This window comes from Magnolia sinica, chromosome 9, assembly GCF_029962835.1.
Source record: "Magnolia sinica isolate HGM2019 chromosome 9, MsV1, whole genome shotgun sequence".
Lineage (NCBI taxonomy): Eukaryota > Viridiplantae > Streptophyta > Magnoliopsida > Magnoliales > Magnoliaceae > Magnolia > Magnolia sinica.
This window is the reverse complement of record NC_080581.1, coordinates 26,731,116-26,747,073: the sequence shown is the minus strand read 5'-3', so window position 1 is coordinate 26,747,073 and position 15,958 is coordinate 26,731,116. Positions and strand designations below refer to the sequence as shown.

The 15,958-nt window shown below is 39.6% G+C and overlaps 1 protein-coding gene across 1 annotated transcript; it reads right to left on the bottom strand.

Annotated features, from left to right (window-relative positions):
* Positions 1–6,509: 6,509 nt before the first annotated feature.
* LOC131254755 (probable LRR receptor-like serine/threonine-protein kinase At3g47570) lies at positions 6,510–12,533 on the bottom strand. The gene is made up of 2 exons (XM_058255473.1): positions 9,807–12,533; positions 6,510–6,984 (listed from the first exon to the last, which is right to left on the bottom strand). The coding sequence occupies exons 1-2, from the start codon at positions 12,475–12,477 to the stop codon at positions 6,542–6,544; spliced, it is 3,114 nt and encodes a 1,037-aa protein (XP_058111456.1). The 5' UTR covers positions 12,478–12,533; the 3' UTR covers positions 6,510–6,541.
* Between the last annotated feature and the right edge of the window lie 3,425 nt (positions 12,534–15,958).

Sequence of the window (15,958 nt, the reverse complement as noted above, 5' to 3'; positions counted from 1 at the left end):
TTGGAGGGTGGTCCACTAACCTTAGGGCCCACCATATGAACGGATTAGATGACAAATAAACATCAAGGTGGGGCCCACGGCTATAGCCGTGCTTGGCTGTACATCCTCCAATCCGTCCGCCCACTGGCGTTGGTGCGCAGGCAGCGCTACTGCGTTTCTGACACAGCAGCAGCAGCTGCTGTGATGTTATGTTTTTTTTATTTCAATCCATCTGGGGTTTTCACAGGTGGGGTCCACATTTAGAGAATCCGCTCTGTTCAATGGCTTCCACGGCCCAAGACAAGCAAAACAAGCCCAATATTGGGCATATTTCAGTGTATAAACAATTAGGGGAGGTTTTAATGGTGAAAACCACCATTTGATATGGTATGGCCCACCAGGACCTCGGGTTGACACTATTCTTCGGGTCAACGCCTGAAATGAGGTTGAGAGGGGAATGAACGGCGTGGATTGAAGACATACATCGAGGTGGGGCCAAAATAAGCGGGCCTCCTCCATTGGCTTGGAACCAAGCTGACATTTGTGTTTTCCAACAAAACGTCCAGTGTCCGTAGACGCTGGATTGTTGGCCGTGCAAGGTGGGCCTGCTCATGTGGGCCACCACTAATGGATGGTGTGGGTACAATACACGCAAAGTGGGCCCCACTTATAGGTGATTTGGATGGGATACATACCTTGTGGTGGGGTCCATTCAAGTGGACCACACAACCTCATTATCATAACAAAAAAAATAAAAATAAAAAGAAAATAAAAGGGAGAGAGATAGAGAGTGAGACCCGCGTGATGGAGGGACCCCGGCACTATGGGCCCTCCCTTGCACTAAATCATACATAAAGTGGGTCCCATTACATGTGGGTTCATGAAATCGAAATCCAACGGTGGAGATCCCTTCTCCACTAAAATAGATGGTCTAGATGACCCTAAGTATGTAAGAAAATAAACATCATGATGGGGTCCATGGAGAATGGCCCCATCATGGAATGATCATGATGATCCAAGTGGGCCATCGGCCACATCTTACGGTCCAAAGTGAGATCCAAACCATTGATCAGTTGGCTTCACTTGGCCCATCTTAAAAAGATTAAAAACTACCCTATCAAAGCACCCACCACTTGATCTTCTTTCTCCCTTGGCTTCCTTAGCTCCTTGTGTTCTCTTTGATGGAGGAAGATGAGAAATGGATGGCTAGGATGGGAGATCTAGGGATGGAAAGGTGGGCCACACATGTAGCTTGGGAGATATGGGGAGAGGCTCATACGTATGGATTTTTTTTTGCTTGGGAAAGTTTGAAAATGAGAGAGAGACTTGTAAGGGAGAGAGAGAGAGAGAGGGAGTGATGGGTGATGGAGTGATGGATGGGAGAGAGAGGGATGGGTGTAAGAGCTTCTTTTTGACTTTTGTGGCAAAAGTTGAAAGAGAGGTAAGGCTTGTGTAAGAACTTTCTGACTTTGGGGCTTGCTTGGGAAAAAGTGAAAGGTGATGTGTACTTGACATAATGGGATTGATGGGGTTGATTGATTGATGTGACACCTTATAGAGATTCCCTCGGAATTCGCATGCATGGCGTTTTCCTCGCATTGAACGCTGGCCCACATCTCCTAACCAGGGTATCGCCTCGGCGCGCGAGTCGCGGCATCGGAACCGCGGCGACGACGCGGTCGCTAAGGTACAAGTCTTGAGTTGAGTCGACTCGGATTAACAGCATGAGGATCAGGGTCGCACGCAAATACCGGTTAAGGTTCGAAGGTTGCTGGAATTCGACCGGAAGGACCGCGGAAGCCTATGGAACGGTACGGTCTAGGATACGGGGCTTACAGATACCAACTTGTAATGCCCTGAAAATCAGGGGTCGAGCATATAGACTCAACTCCCGAGTTCCAATAATGATGATTAAATGTTATCCGTATTTGTGCCTTAAACATGAATGAGATTATACTAAAACATCATATCATACTCTAGAGGCAATTAAAGTATGCTAGTGGAAGACTGTGATATGAATATAAACTGTACAAAAGTAATAGCAAGCCCTCTGAGTATGTATGTCATTAGGTTAAATAATTACAAGTTTAATTCCAAAATGTACAAAATCAGAAAGTGTAATGTTCTCTATCTAAAACCCTATAGCCCTGTCAGCACAACTCCAGGTCTACATAGACCCGCTAGAGAGTTGTATATAGGAGAACTCCTCCTCGTTATCATAATAGTCCGGCTCTGCGTCATAAGCATTGCCATCACATACAGCTAAGACAGAGTTTGGTTGGTGTTTAAAACACCGTCTTAAAACGTGGGTGTGAGTGATCAATTCAGTGGAGCTATAAGGCTTAACATGTTATCAATTCAATCAAGCAGTAATGATAAAGCAATACAATCAAGCATCTCTAAGTACTCTGGTTAATGAAAAAATGATATGTACTAATGATGCATACTCTCGCCTGCACTCCCTCTACGATCTTCCTCTTACGGTCACGGCATGCACCCCTTCCTCTATACTCAACACCAACGCCAAAGGCACATGCAATGCGGTGCATGAGCGTGATTATCGAGTTCTTATTAGACCTTTTTCATATAGTAGGATTGGAAAGCTAAGGCACCTCCCTTTATATCATAACCCAAACATTGATCCATCTAGGGTCGTCAATTCTAATAGTCACATACAATAGATGGTTTCCAAGTCCCTACAAAGGGCTCATCACCTCAATGCAGGCCTAGCTTATGTTCTAGTTTGCTATGAAAAGGTTCGTTACCTCAACGTAGTTTCTAGTGTATGCTCAAGGTCACTACGAGCTCGTCACCTGATCGTAGGCTGAAAGCTCGAATATAGTGTCTCATACCACCGTATTCGGCTCACGAGTTGGTTTGCTCACTGGACACTATGGGGAAGCTCGTCGATCTACAGATGCTCGTCGCCCCAGCGTAGGCCGATAGATCGACCATGGTGTCCCATACCACCATGCCCGGCTCATGAGTCTTAGTGGATCGAGGTACCAAGGTTAAACGGGTTTGGCACTGGTAAGTTGGTACCTTAGATTCACACAGTAGCGTCCATTCATGGTGAGCATACATCGGGTCAACTGGGTTGCTAGACAACCTCGACTGGTATGAGCATACGTCGAGCTGATCGACATGGAGCACGTAAGCACTCCGCGTGGCCTAACCACTGCCGACAAACAGCTTACGACTCGAATTCATCGGGCGTGTCTGTCGTGGTTAAGCAATTCAACCACCATTCACAGACAATTACTGATTGCCTGGACTACATCGTAGCCCCAATCACATTCCAAACAATAACATTTACATATAGTAATCCAAAACAGCATGTGACAACTGAAATCAGATATAAATCCTACTTGAGCAATTTAACAAACACATACTGCACATATTACCATACATAAACATTTCATCCATACAACACATAGTAGTAAGATAAGTTATATAAAGGATACTATAACTATAGTTAAGGGGATTACGAATCCTATCTCAACACCTTCATTACATACATTTAAACCAGTATTTTCTCATTCAGGCATTTTATCAAACACTTAGTCTATACATATTACATACATGTAATAAATCAGTTAAAACACGTGTTATAGCAAATCCGTTTAAATAGGAGTTTCCACACGCACAACGATCATGTATTAGCAATCAATAATCAAAGCAAGCATAAATCATAATTTCATATTCATTTAAACATTTTAACAAACACTTAGAATACATTCGAAATAGCCTAACCTACATAAATATGTAATATGTTGAATCATCCTAACTACGCATATGTGATAGCACTCAAGTTAGTCATAAATCATTGACTGACATTGAAAGCCTTGAAAACCATAACCTAAATATTTACAGTCTGCACCTTTCACCAGTAGACTCGTAACAAACTTAGTTCGTTCTCTAACTCGTCGTCTATGACACAACTGCAACCTACAGTATGAAATAGATTAGCTATTTCATTATTTACTCTAATTGAAACCCTAAAATAGGTTAGGGTTAGAATTTTTTACTTGAAAACAGAATCAGGATCGCCGGTATAGTGACACGGTAGCAATGGTTAAGCGTGTGGAGTGGCAGGGAAGAATTCCAGGAACAAACTCCAACACTCTCTCTTATTCTCACTTTCTTCTTCTCTTTTCTCTCTCTTCTCTCTCCTAGGGTTGTAAATTCGTATGGAATGAGAGAGAGAGGGTTTAAGGTGCTTATATAGGCCTAGAACTGATGGGAATGGCCCCAAGGCCATGGTATGCTTAGGTTATAGCCAAAAGTTAGCTGTTTCGGTCCAACGGAGCTATTTTGGAGGCCCCTTTTCACATGCAGTTGGAATTAAGCTTCCTAATGTTGGATCTAGGTCGAGCTTAGTTTTCGGTCCAATCGGATTTATAGATCGACCGCAGAGAACCAGTTTTAGTTCGACGGTCATCGGTACTCGATTAGGGCCACAAGTACCCTAACATGTGTTGAAAATTTTTCCTGATCCGTGGCTGTAATTGGGTCAGATTCCAACGGTCTGAATCCTTAGATTTGGCCTGCAAGTGAACGATTCAATTCACTTAAGTTTTAGTTCATTTCCTAAAGATATTTGCATTTCTCGTACACTTCGCTCCGGGCTCAAATTGTTCGTTTCTAGGTACTATTAGGAATTGTTGCAAATCATTGAGCTGAGATCCCTTGAATGCTTAAAGACCTTGGAATCATCTCTGTCTCTTCAATGATTAACATTCATTAGAGTGATTTCCAACATAACCATGACCCAAACCCGTTGCCTTACATTGGAGTATCATCAGTGTTGCAGATCAAGAGAGCTGAAGAATCTCCATCATCAAAGGAGAACGTCTTCATCAACTTGCAGAACGAGGCTCATCTACTTATCTGTAAGTCATTAGAGTCCAGATACCCTGATGATAATTTATTATGTAGGATTGGGTCACCGGTGCACCTCAAATCTTTCAAGCCCTCTTTGGAGGCCTGCGATGGGAGAGTACGTTTAGGTACTTTATGTAAGACCTTTGCTCTTGTGTATGGCATAAACTTAGGTCCTTTGTGTAGGTCCTTAGCCTGTGTGGTCTAAACCGTGTTCCTTGTGTGGATCCTTGGCCTGTGTGGCTTAAATCAGGTTCCTTATGTGGATCCTTGGCTTGTGTGGCTTAAATTAGGGTCCTTGTGTGGAACATTGACCCGTGTGGTCTAAACTAGGTTCCTTGTGTGGATCCTTGGCCTGTGTGGCTTAAAACCTAGGTTCCTTGTGTGGATTATTGGCCTGTGTGGCATAAAACTTAGGTTCTTTGTGTAGGATCTTCGCTCTTATGTAGGGCATAAACTATCGTGTCCTTGTGTAGGATCGTTTGCCTTGTGTAGGCATGTTTAAGTACCTTGTGTAGGTCGTAGAGTCAACCTCATGTAGGTTGTAAAGGCTAGAGGTGAACCTGATTTGAAACTTCCGTTAGTGAAATCCGGTACGCTCAAGGGTTGAGTGTATCCACCGGGAGTGGAGTAGGTACATAACCGAACTACTATAAATGACTGTGTTTAGGATTGCTATTTGCATATTCTTTTATTATATTTACTTTGAATGTTCACATGAAGCATGATAACATGATTATCTAGAACTGATAAAAATCATATCCCACACACTTTCACATACTTCATCCATCATACACTAATTGTTATGTCTTGTTTAAATATTGAGTAGTCTTGTGATTGGATCCTCTACTTGACTTGGAAGTCATTAGAGTTGAAATGAGTATATCTTGATGATTGCATATTAGATCAAGATTAGGTTAATAGGATTTTAAATTGCCATAAATTTTTATAAAGTCCTATTCACCCCCCTCTAGGACACTTTGACTTATTCCCACAAGGTGTATAAATTAACTATGGTATTAGATCCAAATTTCTAATACCTAAGGTTGATCTTGATTTATTGTACCTGTGATTAGATTATATTGGTGTGAGATAAGTGTTGGAACTCCAATAGGGAGTCCTATGATTTCCTAACCTATAAGCGTTATTTTATGATATCTAGCAGACCTTAGATTGTAACCCTCATTTGGCTAGTAGTGACTTTAAGTTATATGCATTATCTCATCTAAGTAAAATCACACCTGAATCACATAAATACTAAAGGAGAGTAAGAAAAGGCCGAGTAAGTAAGGACAACATAAGAAAAGGCCGAGTAAGTAAGGATAACATGGTCGCATGAAAGCACTTATTGACTAATAATAAGTTGGCAGTCGAACATCTAAACTAATTCCTTACTATTGAAACATCAATTTTAAAGCTTTTGCATTAAATATATTAATAATTAAACATCTTAGTAACTCAATATTCTTCTTATTATAATATGATAATGTCTTTTTTATATTAAATTCATTGTCTAGCATAATATAAAACAAAGAAAAAGAAACACATCTTCTGATATATCCAATATGAATATAAGTACACTCTTAACCCACAACTAAATATATCCAGAGCTTGTTTACAAACTTATTCAACAAAGTAACTTTGTTTGAAAATATTTCTCAACATAACTACCGATGATTACTTAGTAGTGACTGAGATAAGACAAACTTTCATCTGACATTTGTGATCTAACTTGTATGTCTCCGTGAATCTTGGCTCCAAGATACTGGTTCTTGATTAAATGCATTTCTGAAGCTACATCTTTCATGTACATGCGTTCTCTTGGAGACTCTGAAGAGCACAACACACCGATTCTGACCATTAAAATTAAGCATTCATGCATTCTATTTCTTGTATTAATATGATTTCCATTGCCCTGAGTAACTTTAGTGTCTTGTATAAGTAGTTGTGGCTGAACAATCTCCATTACTCGTTCAGGCCAAGCCAACTTAGCGAAATGATGAAGGCCTACATTGTCCATAAATATGCCATTAGTTGGACCCTTTCCAGTGATCATCTCCAATAGAAGGATTCCATAGCTGTAAACATCTCCTTGTGTAGATGCTTTACTGCCCATCGCATATTCTGTAATTTATACATCTCATATTAGAATGTAAGTGACCATTTGTCATATTAGAATGTAAGTGACCATTTGGATACAAATAATATCAAAGGTTAAATTTAGAGAGAGGGGGAATATTCTATTTAAATAAGTAATTAGCATTTTTGCTATTTTAAGGATCTAAATTTCTAACATTGTTGTGTTATGAACTTGTAACTGCTTATAAAGATGTTCAAAATTGATCAAGACTTTATTACTAAAGTGAATGAACTCAATATGTCAATCATCAACTGAACAAAAGACATTGTTATGATTTTTGTGTAACACATATCTTAACTAAAGACATTATAAGAAAATAATTCTTTATTTCTTGCTATAGTGTGAATAATGTGGGGTGCAAGTGAGTACAACTTTGTCTATCTAGATCTTGTTGGGTATATCCTTTAAATTTGAGGTCATTCTTTGAGGATCCGAAACCAGATAAAATCAGGTTCAGGTAAGATTTACCAGTGTTCCACATTAAATGTACAAGAGGTGGCCTACTTGATCACAAAAATGATCGGGCTAGATCTCATATAATGAGTAGGCATTAGTCATGTGGGGGCTTATAAAAGCCTTAGCCATTCAACAAGTGGAACCCATTATAAAAATATCATGCCAATACAGTAAAATGTTCCATTAATCAACAACACCTATGGGAAAATTTGGAAGCTTAGAAAAACATGACTACTATTTCATGTTCAAGGTACATGTGGTTGATCAACGTACACAAATCTACCTATTTAACTCAGAAGCATAATCTTATCCTAGTGCATATTTGAAATGGTCCCAACTAATGGATGGCTATGATTTTATTGTGTATACCACGATAGCATGTGCACTTTTTCAGTACATCTAAGAACCCAAGGAAGTGATCGCGTGAGCTTGAGATGCTCCAACCACATGTATGCTTTGAATTAGGGCCTGTTTGGTTTTCTGGCTCAAGTGTAATTACCTTGTAAATGAGTAATCATTATTTACCAAGGTAATTACCTACATCTTTCCCCATGCTGACTTGACCGGTTACTTTTTAAGCACTTAAATTGAAGAATTTGTAAAATAAATATGGGGCCCAGCATAATGTGTGTGGCTTATCCACACCACCCATTCATTGTGCCAAATGAATTTAAGGCATGAGCCCAAAAATTAGGCAAATCCAAGGGTCAAGTAGACCACACCACACGAAATTATGAGAATTGAATGCCTACAATTAAAAACTTGTTAAGGCCTTAGAAATTTTTGATTAGGCTTATATTTATATTTTTCACTTATCCATATCCATGTGACCCTATGAATGGGTTAGATGGTGAATAAACCTCAATGTGGGCCCAATAAAAGAATCAACTTTCAACGGTGGACAAATTAAGTCCATTGTTTCCTTTCATGTAGGCCAATTAAACATTAGATCTTCCTAATTTTTTTAAATCAAGCCTCAAAATATTCTAATAAAACAGATGGATGACACGGATATATTATATACATTATGATGGGGCCCACGGATTTAATTCAACATTTTTGGACTAGTTTTCTAGGTGAAATTACTCACTCATTTCCAAACAAGTGAAAAAATGTAATAATTACTTCTTTACAGCGATTTACCTTTATTATGGAAAACCAAATAGGCCCTTAATATATTTGGTATACTTCTTAAAAGTGCCCATATAGGTGGATGAGCCTTACTTTGGCACAAGATTGTTTACATGCTGGGATTACCTTGTCCCACACACCCAAGTAGATAAGTGTAAAGATATGTAGGGTGATAGACAACCTTTTTGTCTATACAAGTACTAGTGGTGTGGTACTCTCACCTTCTCGGGTTGTGTGTAGATAGGGAGAATGGTTCATCCAACTAGTTGGACCACAAGTAACGCTCTACCCAATGGATTACCTACAACCTCTTAATTAAGTGAATGTGACGTCCAACCAATCCAATAGGTTAGGCCCACCATGAAGATCATTTGCACTACAAAAATCAGCTTCATCCACCCATAAGGTGGATCACATATACAAAAAACAATGACCATTCTTTGATAAATAGACTTGCTCAATTATTTGATGGTTGATTTTTTCATGAGACAATCCTTGTGATGGGGCCAATCTATTGCACGGATTGGATGCTTATTTGAAATCCACCCGGATCATAAGGTTTGTCACCTTATTTCACACCAGGCCAAAAAACATCCCCTTCCATGATTTAGGTAGACCACAGAATTGGAAATAATACACGGGAAAACACTCACCTTTCAAACTGTTTCAAATCATATGGCTCACTTGAATCATGGATGTGTCTGATTTTTGAGCCTTGGGCCTTATTTTAGTGTGCAAGCTAATGGTTGGAGTTAATTTCATATTATCATGGTAGTGGACCCAATAAAAATTAAGGGTTGTCCTCTCTCCTAACTTTTAGTTTGATGTGGTCCACTTGAATCATAGGTCAGCCTGATTTTTAGCCCCCAATCTTACTCAGGATGACATATCTAATGATTGGAGTGGATTTCACAGTGGGCCATATAGAAATTAACAATGGTAGGCATCCCTCTCCCCAATTATTTCCCATGGAATGGCTCACCTAAATCTGAACGAGTCTGATTTTTTGACCTGGGGCCTAACATGGGCTAATGCATTATTGGTTAGAATGGATTTCAGATGCATATCACAGTGGGCCTACCCAAGCCCACCCTACTTTGGTCGCACCTCTTATACTCTCCTGGGAAGCGAATAGCCAGACTAGGTGGGTGTGTGTTTTTGTTCATATTTATGTATTTATATACAAGAAATTAAATGAGGTAATAGACAAAATTGTTACCTGGAGCGATGTATCCAACAGATCCCTTGATTCCAACCGAGCTAGTTTGAGCAACCTCAGGTAAGAACCTGGCTAGCCCGAAATCACCCACGTGAGCAATCATGTCATCGTCAAGAAGAATATTGCTTGGCTTTAAATCTCGATGAATGATTGGCGTTTGGCAATGATTATGCAGATAATCTAGTGCAGAAGCCACATCAATAGCTATGTTTAGCATTTGAGTAAACTTCAAGTTCCTTCCAAGCTGGTCATAACCATCTTTGTGCAACCACTTGTCTAGACTTTCATTGGGCATGTGCTCGTAAACTAGAGCTTTAAAATCATTGCCCTTAAAATCAATGCTTACACAGCAAGTTAAGATCTTAACAAGATTCCGATGCCTAATGTTTTTCAACGCTTCACATTCAGCCATGAAGCTCCTCAGAGCTCCTTGTTGTTGAAGATTGAAGACTTTCACTGCTACCACAGTTCCATCACGATCTAGAGCCCCTTTATATACAGTGCCAAAACTTCCGGTGCCGACCAAATTGGCAGAAGAGAAGCCATCTGTTGCTTTAAAGAGTTCCGCATAAGACATGGTGACGAAAGGATCCTCCGCAGAAGGTACATCAACAGGTTTCCTTCTTGACTTTCTTACCCAATAAAGAGTGGCAAACATACATGATACTAACATGAGGCAAATGACAACAACAACAGCTGAGATTTTTACTTTTGATGCAAGAGACTTTCTCCGTTTCTTGGAAGCTTGGCTAGAGCATTGAGGCAAATTTAATTCTGGAATACCCCCACAAAGCTTATTATTTCCGAGCACTGAAACTTGACTGGTATTTCCAAAGACCCCTCGTTTCGGTAATTCACCCTCAAAATTATTGAAGGATAGATTTAGAGACTCTAGAGCAAGCTTCTCCAGATATTTTGGAATCTCTCCAGATAGGTTGTTGTGTGAAAGATCCAGGGATCGAAGGCCTCGTAGAGTACTAAATGTTGGAGGAATTGATCCTTGAAAGAAGTTTCCATCCAACGAGAGATGCTCTAGGCTGAGACAATTGCCTAGCAAGCTTGGAATTTCTCCTGACAATTTGTTATTTGAAACACTCAATACCGAGAGAGTTTTCAAGTAACCAACTTCCATTGGCAAACTATCGGTGAAAGAGTTATTTCCAATGTAAAGTTCAATCAAAGATGGAAAGATGAAAAGCTGTTTGGGTAAGCTACTGGTGAACTTATTACTGTGGAGGTATATGAATTGCAGGTTTGTGCAATTACCAAGAGTTGAAGGTATGCTCCCCGATAGATTGTTTTCAGATAAAAGGAGTACAAACAATTGGGAGATGTTGCCCAAGGAAGGCGGAATTTGCCCTGATAATTCATTTGCTTCAAAGGAAAGCTTTCCTGCCTTGTAAAGCTTCCCAATACCAATGGGAATAGTACCTGTTAAAAAGTTATTCCCCATATCCAGTGATGTTAAGTCGACAAGATTCTGAATCCCAGATGGGATGATTCCGAATATCTTGTTATCTCCCAAAGTTAGCGAAGTCAGTTGGGTCGAAATATTAGACATGGAGTCGGGCAACACACCGCTGAGATGATTACTGCCTAGCTGCAGCACTCGTAAGCTACTGCAATTGGTCAAAGAATCGAGAAAAATCAAGTCATGAGATTTTCCAATTCCAAGTTTATTACCCCACAAAAGTAAGTCGGACAGACCCTTGAGGCTTCCAAAATTCGTAGGTACAGATCCGCTAAAGCTATTGTTAGCAAGGTCAATAGCTACGAGTCCTGAAGCATTGGATAATGAAATTGGTATGGGTCCTGTGAATTGGTTTCTTCCGGCGGAAAGCCATTGGAGATTAGGAAGAGTGAGGCCTAAGTTAGGAGGAAGTTTTCCATGGAATCTGTTAATTCCCACGTCCAAAATGTTAATAGAGGAGAGATTGTATAGCTGGGGTGGAATCCTACCTGACAGTTCATTTTGACTAATGCCAAACAACTGTAAGCTTGCCAACCGACCAAGGTCATCTGGTATGCTGCCATCCAGACTGTTTCTTGAGAGATAAAGGAAAGAGAGAGAGGAAAGGTTTCCAAGTGAAAGTGGGATGCTTCCTGTAAGATTGTTCTCACCAAGAGCCAATACAGTGAGTTTCGATAGAGAGCCAATCTCAGTTGGAATCCTCCCTGCCAACCAATTATCGTGAAGATAAAGGACTTCGAGTTTCGAACAGTGAGTCAGATTTGTTGGAATTTTTCCGGTGAGTGTGTTATTGTGCAGACGGAGAAACCGCAAGCGGAACAACTGGCCCATCTGTTCAGGAATCGGTCCGCTGAAGCTGTTGTTTGCGAGATCGATTCTCTTGAGGAAGGTGAGGTTCCCTATGAAGGGAGATATGGGGCCTACCAAGTTCTTGTTTGTGAGGATCAAGGCAGTGACCCTTTGAGGATGGCGCCGACCATCGCAAATGACTCCTTGCCACCGACAGAAGTGGAGAGTATGGTTCCATGAGCTCAAGGAATGGAGAGGACCGTCGGTTATCAGATCTTTAAAGTGAAGCAAAGCAAGGTGATCGGTTTCGTTGGAGAAGTGAGCGACTGATCCGAAGAAGCATGGAACGTGAGTGGAAGAGAGAAGAAGAAATGACCAAAATGCCAATAGGGTCATAGGTGGGAGCTCCATAACAGTGTTTGTGAATGAAGGAAAGCCAAAGCGAGGAGACAAATATGGAGTGGATTCTGAGCCCTTGATGACTTGAGGAGTCTACTTATAATAAAATGATCAGATGATTGGATATTGACTGATCGCTATCCCTGCTTTTCGGGCCGCTGACGGTCTTCATCCAATGTGAAAAGACATTGGAATCTACCGAGAAAACTGATATCCACCGTCTCACCATACACATGTTCTTCATCTAACGTACAAGGAAGTCAAGTCTAGCTACAGAAGTCATGGCTTATCTTCTCCAACCACTGAAAAAGTGCAGAGACAAAAGCAATGCCCTGTCTCAGCCAACTTGAAAAGTAACCGTGCCCCATCTCTTATGTGAATCCTAGGAAGGTATGGTGTAGCCAATGGAACCTGAACATGATAAAGCCATCTCTTCTGTGGAATGAAGATGTATTAATTGATAACTATCCAAATAGTTTTATCTACTTTGGATGGTAAAATGGTCCAAATCAAACTTTAATAGGATGTCCCAGCTGTTTATTAATTAGCATGGAAACTTGGAGAAAATTGATGGATGAGATTGCCTAACATGTGTAGTATTGATGGTTAGAACATGTTAGATTGAATACCTACACCACTGGATCTGCTACAAACATCTCAAAATACCGTCACGGAGGTAGGAAGAAATTCAGATCCAACCGTTGCTTTGGACCCCACGGCTCTTCGAAGTGAAATCGGATTGCGTACTGAGTAACTCAGTACGCTTTTATCCTACTGAGTAAACTCAGTTGGTCCCACTGTGAATATATATAGTTTATCTACACTGTCCATCATTTCTCCAGCCCATTTTAGTGGTTGAGCCAAAACTTGAAGCATACCCAAGGCTCAAGTGGACCACACCACAGGAAACAGTGAGAATAATGACTTCCACTGTTGAAAACTTTTTAGGGCCCAAAGTGATTTTTATTTGTCATCCAACCTGTTAATAAAATCACACAAACATGGATGAAAGTAAAAAACAAATAACATCTTGATCTAAAACTTCTGTGGCCAACAAAAATTTTTCAACGGTGGAATTTCAATTCACACTCTTTCCAGCGGTGTAGTATTCCACTTGATATTTTGATATACTTCATTTTTAGTCTCAAGCCATAAAGTTATCTGTTAAAATGGATGAACAGAGTGGATAAAATATATAAATCACGTTGGACCCCACAGAGTTTACGCAGTAGGCAATCCACTTTCCTTATAGGTTCATTACGTAAACAGTGGGAATTATGACACCAACCCATTGTGAAACCCACTGATGTATGTATTTTATATCAATTCCATCAATCATTTTTACCCGTTCATTTCAGGGCATGAGCCAATAAAAAAAAAAAAAAAAAAAGCAATCCAAAAGCTTAAATGAACCACACGACAATAAATAGTGGGAATTATGACACCAACCATTCATACCTTCCTATGACCGATCGTGATGCTCTTGCTCATTTGCCATCCAACCTGTTAATACCATCACATAGACATGGACGAAGGGAAAGACAAATATCAGCCTGATCTAAAACTTTTGTGGCTGCCAAGAAGTTTTTAACGGTGGAGTGTTCAATCTCCATCATTTCCTGTGGTGTGGTCCACTTGAGCTTTAGATCTGCTTCAATTTTGGGGTCATTTACTAAAATAAGCTGAAAAAATGGATGGATGGTGTTGATGCAAAATACATACATGACGGTGGGCCTTACAGCGCTGCCACCAGGCAATACGCTTCTGACACAACAAGGATCACACCAATGTAAAGCATAAGCTAGGAACCGGCCCCAAACATCACAACAGTATCTGGTCGATTAAACACCTGCCATGCATCAGCCCAGGCTTAACCCATTGCCACCTTTAATCATTCCACCGATTCAACATCAATACCTATATCTTACTAATAAAAATATTCAACTACATTTTTTTCCATTAATTTTTTCAATAAACCGTTGGACGACAGATTGTACAATTGAATGGACATGTAAATATCTTTGCAGTGAGATTGATGCAACCACCTAATAAAAGCAGAAACAGGGAAACCAATGGCCTGTTTAAATCAACCACACATTTAGGAGGACAAGCCTCCATCCTAGATCTGACAGTAGAAATGGTGGCTGGCAATCATGGCCGGAATTCAGTTGCGCATGGCGGGCATGACCTCTATGTAGTTGCCCCATCTTCATCCTATGCGAAAAGAAGTCAAGTCAAAAAAGAAATTAAAAAAATAAACGATAAAGAAAATGAAAAATGAAAAACACGATGCGTTGTCTTCTCCTTACACAATGAAAAAATAAGTCTACCCCTATCTTCATCCTATAGGAAAAGAAGTCAAGTCAAAAAAGAAATTTTTTTTTTTAAAAAAAGAAAGATAAATAAAATGAAAAATGTAAAACACGATGCGTTGTCTTCTCCTTACACACTGAAAAAATAAGTCTACCCCCGTCTTCATCCTATGGGAAAAGAAGTCAAGTCAAAAAAGAAGTTTTTTTTTTTTTTTAATTTAAAAAAAGATAAATAAAATGAAAAATGTAAAACACGATGCGTTGTCTTCTCCTTACACATTGAAAAAACAAGTCTACGGACAAAATCAATGCCCTGTCTCTTTCTATTTGAAAAGTATGCCCCATCGATCTCCACCCTATAGATGGAACAATTGATGCCATAAAAATTGTTTTCTCTGCCTTGGATGGTAAAATGGTCCAAATAAAACTTTGATGGGATAGTCCCAGCCATTTGATTAGCATGGGAAATTGAAATTTGATGGGTGGATCTATCTAATAGATACTGGCCGTTAAAATATATTAGATCAAATATTTGCACTGTCATATTATTAGATTAAAATGGTTAAAAAGGAATATTTGAAAATTCCAGAAAAAATTAAATTTTGTCTTTATCAACCCACTTACCTTAATTGTGTTTAGTTTTGTCTTACATTAAAAAGTTGTTAACAAAATTAAATTTTTATATTAAAACCTCTCACTAATTCTTTGTATTCGAAAACAAGGGTATGCCATGGGAGTAACCTCGCACAACTACGAGGGCTGCGGTCAGGGTCATAACTTGGCGCGGTATGATGTGTCTTTAATCAACGCTTTTTTTTTTTTTCTACAGATATTTATTTTCTAACTCATAGACATGAAGACAAAGCTATCTTGCACCTACTTATAATTAATGAGAGAACATACAATTATTACGTTGCTCATATGCATCTCAAGCTCAAATGGCTACCTATTTTTCCTTTATAAAGACATCTCCTCTTAGATTACAAATCCATTAAAAAATTCTTCATTCTCTTTGGTTTTTCTCTATGCTTTTTTTACAAATTCTGTTTGGACAAATGAGTGCGAGCAGTCTTAGGTTTGGGTGGCTAAGATCATGAGTGCACCTAATCAAAGCTGCTAATCTTAGAGGAGAATTGTTGTATCCCAGAAGCATACTTATTGGAGCCAAGTACATCAGGGAT

Excerpts from the sequence above, each read along its gene's own strand:
- LOC131254755 (XM_058255473.1), bottom strand. The coding sequence starts at position 12,477 with ATGGAGCTCCCACCTATGACCCTATTGGCATTTTGGTCATTTCTTCTT. Across the intron at positions 6,985-9,806 it reads TGTTGGATACATCGCTCCAG|AATATGCGATGGGCAGTAAA; the intron begins GTAACAATTTTG and ends TATAAATTACAG.